We start from the raw sequence: 13,208 nt of genomic DNA, 5'->3' as shown, positions 1-13,208 counted from the left end.
CTATAGAGACCGTATCGACCCTGTAAAATGCTATTTTATCAGAAAGGTAAAATTGAAGCACTGGAACAAAAATTAAGCAGATAAATGGTAAATGATTAGTCTTATATAAATATTTATAACAAACACAATAATTTTGAAGTTACATGATGTAAATGTTAGTTTGTTTACTTTTCTATTACACTTTTTTTTAGATTAAAGTAATTATTGTGAAGCACAGCTATATCTCTAGAGTGGTTATCATTTGCCAAACCCTCTTTATATTTAACATATTGTGATATTCTGTGGCTAATCCTAGCTTCTCTATTGAAATTGTGTTATATTATCTTGAGCACACTGATCTGAATGACAGATCAGAATTTTATGATAGAATTTTAACTGTCAAAATGCAGATTGCTGAAGTTTTCCTAGCAACCTATAAGAATGCACATAACACAAATGCACATGTCCTGTTGACACTGCTCTATCACTTCATGTGACTTGTGCTACTTAATGTAATCCTTTAGAAAGGGATTTACACAGTGGCACAGCACAACTGTTAAAAGTAACACTTGGTTAAACTAAGTGCTATTAGCCTTCGATCATCTTTTTGTGATTTTTAAACACAAGTTCATCTTTATAAATGAGTCTTAATGTCTGCAGTCAAAATCAAATTTGTAATAATATGATATGAAGGTGCCAAGAAAGCAGCTGGTGCTGTAATGAGTCAGATGTCAGCCTAAAGGGATGGCGGTGATAAGTGAATCAACAAGCAGATGAGGCATGGGCTGCGACTGAGGAGGAGAACACTGACATTCCAGGTGAGCATTTGTAAGTAATTTGTTGTAGTGTTTTTGCATTACTTGCAATATAAAATTCAGTAGTGCACATAATGATATAAAGAGATAAGATATTCAGTAAATAGACAAGAGAGCTGTAAAATGCTATAATCAGGAAATTTGACACTGTTATATTCATATATTCAACTTATTATATAGAAATTGGCAATGTATCAAAATGTAAATAATGATTCTATTGTATAATTATTCTATAATAATGTCATAATAATAATAATAATTATTATTATTATTTCTACAGGCTTGACCAAAACACAAGATGAGATTTTTTGAAAGGTTAATTTTGCTCCTTGTGTCTTTGGGAAACCTTTTTCATATTATACAACCTGTAGGGCACTCAACATGGAGCACTGACACTGAGGAGAGGCAGTTAGGAATTTTGGCTACTGAAATAAGGCACCACGCCGACAGAAGCGGATCAACCGAAGGCAGTGGACAACAAATCTCCATTTTAAAGGAGTTAGACTTGCAGTTATCAGATTGGAAAACAAAGTCTTCAGTCTTTGAAGAATCTAAAGGAACACCTTTCTCTATGAAGCCAGAAAAAAACTCTATTAAAGAAGGTTACGTGACAGTGGACGACCATGGTGGTAGGTATTTTGATTTTGGTCAGATACATTTAATCCACATTTTAATCCACACTACTAATATTCAATTTGAATACTTTCAGATGAAGACCCTGAAAAACCTGTTAACATAATTGTTGTTACTTCAAAGACCAACCAGAATCCAGGGCCTACGGAGAGATGTTTGTCTGGAGTAAGTCCTTGTTTCATTCCCACCAGGTTCAATGGCACGAGCCTGGTCTGGGATGACATGAAGCGCACTCTGGCATTTGCTTGGGAGCTTCATGTCTTTGGATCTGCCAGTCTTTTCTTACTGCTGGTGCTGCTGGGAGTTTTAGGAATGTTTTATGTACGTACACTCCCTCCTCCTCTACGTGAAGTCCTGATTTTGACAAACAGTCTTGTGGTCATCAGTGCATTGCTTCGTGGAGTTCTACTTCTTCTGGATCCATATGGGACCCGACAGATTCTGTCTCGAGCTTCATTTACTGCTCTGCACAATGTGTCTGTGCACCTTCTGCTGTGGGCACAGACCTCGCTGGCTCTTCTGACACTACGAGGACTGACACTACTTTTTTTCCACTTAGATGTGCAGCATTGGTGGGTGGTTGGTGCACTGGGTCTAGCACATTGCACAGCATTAGTAGTTGCAGACCTTTACCTTTCAACTATATCACATGTACTCCCACTTTTACTACAAAGTTTGTCTTTGTGCTGGGGCATCCCCTTAGGTTTAGGCGCTGTCATGAAGTCACTCTCTAATTTACCAAGGTTTTTAAGGTCCTCTTTACCACAATGGATGCCTTCTCGCAGGGCAGAGATATGTGCAAAAAGGGTGACTGCAGCCTGTGCTGTCCTCGGGATCCTGAGCAGCACTCTTCACATGTACAGCATCCTCTGGCTCTGTGGACTATTGGGGAACTGGAAACGCTTTGGCTGGGGCTGGTGGCTCTGCCAGTTTTGGGGAAGAATTTTGGAGTTATTTTGGGGTTTTTCTCTTGTTGTCTTGGGGTTCTGGATTTTCTGCACATTATCAAGAGGCCTCTCAAAAATCAAAGATAACCTTGGTAAAGATGTAACCATGCTCAACAAGGTGCTCTCATATTTTAGAAAAGGACCACTGAGAAAACCTGAGAAAACTTGGGAAGAACTAATGCCAAACAACTGGTCAAAGTACAAACTGTCAAGAGCAGGAATCAGCAGTGCAATGGCCACACATGATGACCACTCATATAAGTCAGACCACACAGATCCAGTTAGCATCACCAGCTGTGACTCTCAGGCAGCAGTGCTGTGGCAGAAACTTAGTGAACAAGAATGTGTCTTGTCCTTAATAGAGTTTGACACGGTGCCTCCTTCTCCCATTAATCTGAGGCGCAGCATTGACAATGCCCTGATGTCTAGAAGTCTGTTCATAGCTCCTCCTCCGTCCTGGACTCAGTCTGTCACAGACATGCTTCCTCCTGCGTACTCCAGCTTCAGCTGGCCCATGGATACTGAGTCCATCACTGCATCACTTGACCATTTTCAAACCAGTGAGTCTCCCTGGTCTACCAGTGACCATAACAATAGACCCATGGCAGACACTGGAGATGAACTCAGTTCTGAGCACTATACTGGTGTGAATCAATATGAGACATCTGATGATGATATTAAAAACACTGAAGCTTGAAATTTGTGTAGGGCTGTTGTGAAAGATTTGTATTTACCACTATTTATACATTTTCTAAATTTTGTAATTCACTACTACACTAGACTACCCCAAAATCATCCATTTCCACATACTGCCTCCCATGTAATTAAACACAAAGCATAGTGAGTGCCTACATAAAATTATGCCAAAAAACAAAACAAAACATAAATAAATCCCTTTCAACTTGATTGTGTGGCTTTATCTGTTACATTTTCATTATAACCTTACGATACCAAATGAAGATATAGGCATAAAGAATATTCATGCATCAAACAACATCAACATGTTTGTCATATTGAAACAGGTTAAGGAGTCTGGTTGTTTTCTTAACCCTCTGGTCACCTTCAAAATTAGGTCATGTTTGTCACCTTACCTTGCTGAGGGTCTAAGAAAAGGTTCTGGGAGAGTTACTGAGTTGCTTTTTTCTGTTGGTTAATGTGCTTATCTGTTATTGACCAATGTCTGTTTCACTATTTTTCCAAGTTTGTGTCGGTCAAATCAATTATCTTGTTAAGCCCTAAAAGGCAACTGCTGTTGTCATAATAACTAGATAAATAAATATTAATTTAATTTAATTGAATAAGGGGCCCTCAAGGGTTCCCATTTTTGAATGGCCATAAAATCTACATAGAGTAATATTTTTTCTACTTTCAAAATGCAGATCTTTTCACCTACATCTGCTCTACTCATAAAATCCAGTATTTAATATATTTACACATTTTATATATTTGATGCATTTTTTTTTATTTTTTTTTTGCATAAAAATACCCAAAGTAAAGTATGACAAATTTTAAAATGAAAAAACAAGAAAACAAACCTGGTACTTATTGTGTTTTGAATGGGAGATGTTTATGTGAAAAACTCACGTCTGTCATCTTAGAGAGCCTTGAGGCTCTCCATGTTTGAATGGTCATAAAATCCACATAAATTTATATTTTTTTTCTATTTTCAAACCTCTAATCTCACAATTTGCCTCTAATCTACTCATACATTGTATATATAAGGTCTGCACGTGTATATGTTTTAAAAGGCTGAATAAACTATTTAAAAAGTTACATATTTTCAAAATTAAAAGCATGAAGTGGAAAACTTGAGCTAAATTTATTAATTAGACGCTAGTATATGTCAATAATTCATGATGGAAAAAAATGTCAAAAAAGATGATAAAATATGTCAAAAATTCACGATGGAAAAAATGTGGTGCATTGTTGTGTTTTGAGTTTGAGAGGTTTATGCATGGAAAAAAAAAAATTATTATTTTTTTTTTAACGACCTCGTTTCAAAACACTTGTTTATTTTATTATTTTAGTCTAACTTTAGTATGCAAGCCGATCCCTATAAAATCACTAGGACTTCTGAACGGCGGATGATGACTGTGAAATTTGTCTCTAAAAGCGTAGCCTGTTCCTATTAATAATCATAGTTTATTGCACATCTGAGCTGAGTGGATGATGCACGCTCAGCTGTTCTGACGCAGGGCACGCTGTTTGACGTCATCGTGGGAGTGTCTCGTCGAAGAAATGAACGGTCATCAACACAATCCTCTCAGCGCCCATGTAAGTTCACCCTGAAAATCACGCGTTTTATTAACTTAAGATATGAATGAGATTTTCCCGGCCTCGTCCATTGATTAGCTGTAGGGATATGGCTGATAATCGTTGTTTATCTTGGAGTCCGCGGCCGTTTGGCGTTGTGCCCCGTTTGCCTATAGCTAACCATGGCTGAAAGATGTTTTTTTTTAGCAAGACCTAGCCAGCCTGCTAATGACAGGGGGAGCGTGTGTTTGTTTGATGCACTATGTACGCCGGCGGATGGGCAAAACGTGTAATTACAATATTGCAGTGATAGATTTTGTAAGACAACTCCCAGGCCTAGATGCATTGAGTGGTATGCAAGGTGACAAATTAGACGTGTCCTCATCGACATGTAAGCGATTAATAGGCTACACCCATGATACCTAATTAATCTTGTTTTTGTTTTTTCAAAGTGAAATGTAAATATGTAATCATAGTTTTCAGTTTCACTATATTTCAGATGTGTGATTAACCTGGATGGTGTCTCCTGGCAGATGGCTTCTCAGTGTCTAAACAAATGTACTTCGCTGGAGATTGTTATAGACCGTCCATTACAGACAGTGGTCCTATGGAGAGAACAAATCTGTTAAGAAATGTTCTAGATAGTCATCCGGATTTGCAATGTTTTATAGCTCTGCACTACAAAGAAGTACCCAAACACCTACACATTACAATAGCCTCACAACTCAGAATCTCACGTTTGTTTTTCAGATTCAACACTATATTACTGTTTCTTGTATTTAGTTCGTTTGTGAAATAAGGAGTAATGTGAAGTGCAGCACAGTGGTGTATTACTGTTTTATAAGCCGGACCTTGTGTAGAAGCTATAGGCTCCCACCGCGTCGGCGTGCACCGTCAAGTAAAATAAACGCCCATGCGTTACCACGTTAGCTTCAGCTGTTAGCTTACAGTCGGCTTAAATGTGCTGGTTTGTTTATTGCCTTCATTTTATCTTACCACTTGAACAGTCTAGGGCTAATTATACTTTCAAATTGGCTAAACTACAATACACATTGCTGCTAGCTAGTTCGGTAACATGCTTAAAGTTAGCTGGTTGCTTACTATTGTCATCTTCATTCACAAATCAATCAACCATTTAACGAAATAGTATCCGCTTTTGAAATTGATTTATTTTGGTAGTCCCTTAACAACATGTTAAAATGTGCTCAAATGTGCTCAAAGCATGTAAAGCTGCTCCTTGTCCGGTGCACACATTCGACGCACCTGTTATGTTTATGCATTCGTTATTTTTGAGTTAGTCAAGCAACGCGCGTCCCTGTTGTTTATTTTATATCAGAAAGGAGTCGAAATAAAAACCTAACTGCTTCATCCAGTTAGGTTTTTATTCATCCACCGGAAGACTTTGTATCACATAACCCGTTTGAGCTCAGTTATATGCATTCAGGATGTCTCCTAGGGACAATCCAGAATGAGCTTTTAACGCCTTAATTAACACCCTTCAATTAATTAAGCATAAATGTCCCGGGTCCTGAGGGCATGTTGGATGAATTTAGAGTTCTGTTTCATTACATTCTTGTTATTAAAAACTTCCTTCTGTTACAATAAGTTGAGAAATGGCAATCAGTGAAATGACTAGCTGGTAACTTAATAATGAATTAGTTGACCTAATTCTGTTGCTTTTACTCAGAAAAAAAAACACACAACAGCTCTTGCCATAATACATTTACTTGTAGACTTTTGGACTAAAGGTAATTTATCCACATGCAGACAAACTCTTCCTTAATCTTTTCATGTTTTACTTTGCAGCATGTGATTTTTCTAAATGAAAATGGAGATAGCTGACTAGTGCTGGACAGTTCCACCAGACGTTTGAAGCAATTACTGGGACATAGCAAAGCTGGAGGAAGTTGCTTTGCTCATTATATTGTTCATGCCGTAAAGGCCCCACACCATCTGCTGATGAGCACAAGTGAAGGTATGACTATTTATATTTTACATGATTTTATAAAATACTTATAAATTATGATATTCAATTTATTTGGACCTAAATAATACATCACAACCTACTGAAAAGCTTGCAATGCAGAGTTGTTTTGTCATATTATGTAGCTATGGACAATGACATGCAGCCCTGTTGTGGCTGACTTGACCTTGAAGTGCTGCATGTTCGGAGAGTGATAGCCGAACACAATACTTTGCTCTCGGCTCGAACAAGTCCAACACCACTGTATTTTCTTTGCAGCAATGAATATAATTTACTTATTTGTTCTACACAATAAATCTCTCTGTGTTGTAATTAAAAGTTAGTGATCAGTACACATAAATTTTCACATACATAAATCATGTATTCCTTGTACTTAGCAGTTTATATTGAGGACATAATAAGACACTGTTCCTCTTTGGCAACTACTATCTGTGTTGTTGTTGCGAGATAAACTGCTCTCTTGTTAAGTGATACTTTGCTGACTATAGGATTCACTTTTCAGTTTGTCTGCAGAATAACCAATCAATATAGACATAAATCTAGGTAGGCTATATATTGTGTCATGCATTTCACATTTTGTTAATATGACTTCTTATAACCTATACATAACAAAACAAAAATCTTTCCAGTAGTTTAATATCTACACTTGAATATATGCGGATTGGTAAAAATATTTCATTTGTTGCTTAGACATAATTTAAAGATTTTGTTTGTACAGAATGGTTATGGTTATGTCAGCAGCTCTGTTGTTGGCGTTTTAAATGTAAATGACACAACAGCTGGTTTTCTCTTAGTCACTACATTCACATAATGTCCTTGAGGTGTTTGGCCTCATTTCTGTTATGTGAGTCCTTAAATACATAAGGCCCATGTTTTGAATTTATGTTTGCTTCTTATTTCTGCTTCATTTAAAGCTCATCAAGAGTTGTAAGTTAGAAGAGGAGAGGTTGGCCTGATGGTAAGTATCCTCCTGTAGTAGTATCCCAAATCATTGGGATTTTGCTCAGTCTAGCTCTCTCATGTTAAATTTGCATTATCATAATTTAAGTGTTTTAATTTTTTCAGATTTTAAATGCAGTGAATGCTTTCTGAAATGAATCATATTTTATGAGACTTTTAGCAGTATTAATTCAATATTAAGTTGAATCTGTGAACAATTATGCTTAATAATGTAACATTTCAGGAACCATTCATACTGTGAATTTTTATAGTTTTTGCGTAATGGGTTGGTGCAATTTGTAACAATGATTGATGAAAACCAACTAAACTAAAACAACCCAAACCATATTTGCTTCTTTTTGTATTTTGTTTACCACTGCTGCATGTCATAATTCATTTATTTCCTTTTGTGGTAGAAAAGCATGACAATGAGCCAATCTACAGATGCATGTCCACAGAAAAGCCCTAAGTGAGCACCATCCCCTATGCGTCCTGGCTTTGCGGCAGCCTGACAGGGGCGTGGGGTGTCGACGGGGTGTAGCTAGTGACCCCTGCGCTTCACGTAGGACCTCTCTGTGACACTGGAGGTCTCTGATGGATCAGGTTAGTGGTGAGCCGAGTCCGGACGAGCCAGACGCAGGGGGGCGAGCAGAGCCGGAGGTCGGCCGGAGGGCTTCAGAGCCAGAGCATGGCTTGTCCAAAATCACCCACAATGCCCTAGAGAACATGGGAGCGTTGGGCCATGGTCTGAAGCAGCTCTTCCAGCCACAGCGCCGACGCTCCTCCGTTTCCCCGCACGACTCCGGCTCTTCCTGCGCAGGCGCCTCTCCCTCCGGGCCGGCCGATGTAGGGTCAGACGTAGGGGACAGTCCCGCATCTACTGCACTCCCTGTGGATTCTGACAACACCACTGCCTCCGCCCCTCCCGCAGCTCTGAGCCGTGTCCTGCAGCAGATCCGAGGTCCTCCGCCCATGATGAGGAGAGGCACGAGCCTGCAAAGCCGGCGCAGCAAAACCAGCTCTGGAGAGGGGCCCCAGAAAGGGAGCCCCCAGATCCACCGGAGGAGCACCCATGAAGCTCTGCTGCAGGCGGGACGCCCACGCTCATCCTCCACCACAGACACCCCCAGCAGCCCAGCCCTCACGGACATGCTGCTAACCTCTGGGTACCACTCCACAGAGGAACCGGACAAGGTGAGAGTCTGGGGCCACCACTCTAAAACAGCTCCATCAAGTGAAACTGCAGCACACTACAACAGTTCTGTGCAATTGTGCAAAATGAAATTCAGAATTTTGCTGCAAAGTACTGCATACAAATTTAAAAAGCAGGAGAATTCATGCAAGATGAGTTTTAGATTTAAATAATGGTATACACACAAATACCACATATTGGTAATTCTATGTATTATTTTAATCTTTAAAATCAGAAATGTGACAAAAGTTCACTTTTGTTTAGCCCTTACATAAACAAATGACAGTTAGATGAACTGTCAGCAGTGAAGGGCAGAACTTGCCTTCTGTGGCTGCCTGGTCACTATGTGCTTAAAGCTGTTCTAAATTTAGCTACCTCTGAGTCTACTCCAGGTCATTGAAGGCTAACACTCCTAAACATAATCACTCTAGTATTTTTTTTACTTCCTGTATAGTGTAATACTGGATTTAAATAGTGAAATTTATAAAACATACAGAAACCATAAAAAGCAATACTGTAAATTACCCAATGTTACATGATCATCAGTGCAAGGCCTCAACATGCTTGCTGCTACAGCAAATGTTACAATAAGCGAAAATAGAAGACTAATTTATACCACTGACATAATGACCCAAAAGCATGATAAGTTGTTTTAGTAATCATTTTAACAGCTAGTATGAAAATATCTGTTTTAAAATATCTATACTTGCTCCTCTGTGCAGTTGGACCGCTATGATGGTGCAGGGCCTGCTGTGTCGCCAAATGCCCTGTATGGGGCAGATGGATATGATGTAGTGGACAGCACGCCTGACCCTCAGCGAACCAAGCAAGCCATTTCCCAGCTACAACAGAAGATCCTGAAGCTAACCGAACAAATTAAAATAGAACAAACTGCTCGTGATGACAATGTGGCTGAATACCTGAAACTAGCTAATAATGCAGACAAGCAGCAAAGTGCACGCATCAAGCAGGTCTTCGAGAAGAAAAACCAAAAATCGGCTCAGACCATCCAACAGCTGCAGAGGAAACTGGAGCACTCCCACAGGAAGCTCCGAGAGGTGGAGCACAATGGCATCCCACGACAGCCCAAAGATGTACTTCGAGACATGCACCAGGGACTCAAAGATGTCGGAGCCAAGGTGGGCTGTACACCTTTAACTATATATTAGGACTAAAAAAAATAACTGTAAATACATGTTTAATAATAGTAAGCAGTCCATTCTAACAGGAAGCCTATTTTGTGCTTGGGCCAAAAAAATGTCTTCATAAATTAAGACATTGCAGTGAATAGTGTAACATACTCCTCTTGTCTGTCATTGTCAGTCCAATCTAATCCAACTGTATAAACAAGACCATCTGTAAAGTGCTGCATATAATAGTGATGCAAATCATCCATCCATCCATTTTCTTCCGCTTATCTGGGGCCGGGTCGCAGGGGCAACAGTCTATGCAGGGACTCCCAGACTTCCCTCACCCTGGACACATCCTTCAGCTCCTCCAGTGGGACCCCAAGGCGTTCCCAGGCCAGCCGAGAGACATAGTCCCTCCAGTGTGTCCTGGGTCTTCCCCAGGGCCTCCTCCCGGTGGGACATGCCCAGACTGTATAGCAATGCAAATCAACAAATCTAATTTTTCTGAGTAGCATCACATTTTTATTATATCCAAAAGCAATCATATTTGACAAAGTAACTTCTAAATTACATGCCTTTCAGAACATGTTTGTAAAAGTCCTGATAACACAGTTAGCATACTTGGATTGTTTTCACACATTAGTCCACTCTCTGGACTAGTTTAATTTAGTTCTGTTTAATTAACTTTTTGCTCTGTTCACATGCACAGCGCATCATTCATCCCAAACACACCCCATGAATCATGTGAGAGGCCATCAGCTGATCAACGAATATATCTCCATGACAACATTCTTCAAGCGAGCAAAGCCCAGTGCACGCACATGTCCACTTCCCTGGCACTACACGTGATGGTCTTTTCTTTTATCTGAATGGAAGCGCTGCAGCGTCCATGCAAACAAATGGACACTTTTTTACCCAATTCCAAGCACTATTATTGTCACTGTGGCCCGTGTAAGTCAACTTGAGGTCGGCTAAGTTCACACCACACTCGCCCCACTCCAGAGTGCGAGTGGAGCTGCTCCGAAACCACCTGCTCATTCACTTTGAATGCCAATCAGAATGCCCTCATCATGTTCACACTGGCCCAAGCGCACCCCTCTTGGAGCAAATGTACTTTTATGTTGTCCTAACTAATGGCAGTGTGAAAACAACCTTAATAATAAGACACGTCATTAGACAATTAGACATTGATTATTGTTACTGCCCCAGTCAGTATAGAGTTTTTGTTTTTTTGAAGAAGAGTATATTGATCTTGTGGGCCTCTCCTTTCAGGTGACAGGTGGGCTTTCCAGTTTCTCCCAGGCCACTCACTCTGCTGCTGGAGCTGTGGTGTCAAAGCCACGGGAGATTGCCTCTCTCATCCGCAACAAGTTTGGCAGTGCAGATAACATTGCAGCGCTAAACTCTCTGGATGAAACACAGGGGGATGAGGCTGTGGCCAGGGCTCTCGGGACAGCGCAATTGCAATCCATTCCCAAATATGGCAGTGAGGATGACTGTTCAAGTGCTACGTCAGGCTCTGCTGAGGCTAACAGCACCACTGGAGCTCCAGGCGGACCCCCTAATTCAAAGGGCAGTACACTGGAACATGGCCAGACTTTAGGCTTTGATGCGATATTTCAAGAGATGCAAGAGCTTCAGGAAAACAAAGGGAGACTTGAGGAATCATTTGAAGGTATAAAAGCTCACTATCAACGCGATTACACCATGATCATGGAGGCACTGCAGGAAGAGCGATTCAGGTGGGGCTTCTGCTGTGGGGGACTGCTGACACTTTGAAAAGGAACACTACTCTGACTAAATACTCTTTTTTCTTTTTGCAGATGTGAACGCCTAGAAGAACAGCTTAACGATCTGACAGAACTACACCAAAATGAAATTTTAAACTTAAAGCAGGAACTAGCCAGCATGGAGGAAAAAATAGCTTATCAGTCTTATGAAAGAGCCAGAGACATACAGGTAATCACAATTAGCTTTAAAAAAAATCTGCGACATCAGGACTCTTCTAATCACACCCTGTTTTGACCTGTAGGAGGCGCTGGAGGCCTGTCAGACTCGTATTTCCAAAATGGAGCTGCAGCAGCAGCAGCAGCAGGTGGTGCAGCTGGAGGGCCTGGAAAATGCCACGGCACGAACTCTTTTGGGAAAACTCATTAATGTCCTGCTCGCCGTCATGGCCGTGCTGCTGGTGTTTGTGTCCACTGTGGCCAACTGTGTCGTCCCCTTAATGAAAACGCGCAGCCGCACTCTATCAACTCTGCTCTTAGTGGTCGTTTTGGCCTTTTTCTGGAGGCACTGGGAGTCTATCTCCGAGTATCTGCACCGCTTTCTCTTGGACCGAAGATGACCAGCTTAAAAATAAACTACTGACAGTGGGCTTGTGAAGGGAGAGCCCAGCATAGAGGGACATTTGAAAAGCTGTTGACCAATAACCAGTCTTTGGTGCAATGGTGGCTTGAGAGCACATATAAGGGTAAATTCAGACGTACGAGATGCTGAGAGAACTGCACATTTGATTTCTCTCTTCTGAGTCAATTTGTTTACATGTGGAAACCTTTGCTTTGTTTCCCCACAGCTGTAATTCAAGAGTTTTATTACCTGCTTGATTCAAGTGGTGTCGTTTTGAAGTCATTGCTGTTTTTACAAACTATTGGTGGCTTTTCTTTTAACTGTAATGAACTACCAGTGCTCTGCTGAGTAACATGTCCCTTTTTATTACCTGCTATTTATAAGTTTGTGGAGCTGATTTTGATTCACAGTTTCTACTATGATCTGTACTTTTTAATCAGTATTTTTATCTATTTCTATTTCAGCTTGCGCAGCCGTTATCCCCTTTACTAAACAGCACTTCCCTTTGCTTCTCACAGCACTAAACTATGAATGACAACTTGCATCTGTAAATTTGCCCTGGAATCAGACTGGCCAGTTGGATCCATGAATAATAGAAATCATTTTAGGATGTTTTTTGTGTGAAGTCAGAATCACTGGTTTTGCCACAACCAGGACTTAAGGACACTGAAATTGGTGTTGTGACCCTGCCCACTGGGCCTGTGGATCCCTCTGTCCTGGAGGCTTTCCCTGTTGAAGTTATCTTTGACATACTTGAAGAGCAGTTAAAAGTGCTCAAAGACTCAGTGCTTCCGTACGGTTTCTATTAGTGACAATGAAATAGTAAGACTTTAGTTTTTTTTTTATTTTTGAAAATAAATTTGGTGTTTAAAATGTGTAACTGAAGTCATGAGTTTATTTTGTAGTTATTTGGAGATATAAAGTTAAAATGTCCCTGCAATGGCCCACTACATCTAGTATGGACATTCACTGCATTATTGTTCCAGC

General features: G+C 40.3%; 1 protein-coding gene across 2 annotated transcripts; it reads left to right on the top strand.

Moving 5' to 3' along the window:
• The first annotated feature begins 4,561 nt into the window (after window positions 1-4,561).
• On the top strand, window positions 4,562-13,097 carry tmcc1b (transmembrane and coiled-coil domain family 1b). Of its 2 annotated transcripts, none has more exons than XM_033966027.2 (8): window positions 4,562-4,648; window positions 6,434-6,602; window positions 7,526-7,569; window positions 7,972-8,744; window positions 9,465-9,881; window positions 11,145-11,614; window positions 11,696-11,831; window positions 11,905-13,097. In XM_033966027.2, exons 4-8 carry the CDS (start codon window positions 8,145-8,147, stop codon window positions 12,217-12,219), a joined length of 1,938 nt encoding a protein of 645 aa, XP_033821918.1. In that variant the 5' UTR covers window positions 4,562-4,648; window positions 6,434-6,602; window positions 7,526-7,569; window positions 7,972-8,144; the 3' UTR covers window positions 12,220-13,097. The 2 variants fall into 2 exon arrangements, with proteins under 2 accessions (XP_033821918.1, XP_033821917.1); XM_033966026.2 differs by having other exon boundaries at window positions 7,967-8,744.
• The last annotated feature ends 111 nt before the right edge of the window (window positions 13,098-13,208 follow it).

The sequence above is a fragment of the Periophthalmus magnuspinnatus genome, chromosome 5 (assembly GCF_009829125.3).
Source record: "Periophthalmus magnuspinnatus isolate fPerMag1 chromosome 5, fPerMag1.2.pri, whole genome shotgun sequence".
NCBI classification, from domain to species: domain Eukaryota; kingdom Metazoa; phylum Chordata; class Actinopteri; order Gobiiformes; family Gobiidae; genus Periophthalmus; species Periophthalmus magnuspinnatus.
Note: the sequence above shows the minus strand (reverse complement) of the source record. Positions and strands in the feature narration are given on the sequence as shown.

Bases quoted from the DNA above. Each gene is read 5' to 3' on its own strand.
- tmcc1b (XM_033966027.2), top strand. From the start codon at position 8,145: ATGGATCAGGTTAGTGGTGAGCCGAGTCCGGACGAGCCAGACGCAGGG. The intron at 8,745-9,464 runs GTGAGAGTCTGG...TCCTCTGTGCAG, and splicing joins CCACAGAGGAACCGGACAAG to TTGGACCGCTATGATGGTGC. The intron at 11,832-11,904 runs GTAATCACAATT...TTTGACCTGTAG, and splicing joins AAAGAGCCAGAGACATACAG to GAGGCGCTGGAGGCCTGTCA.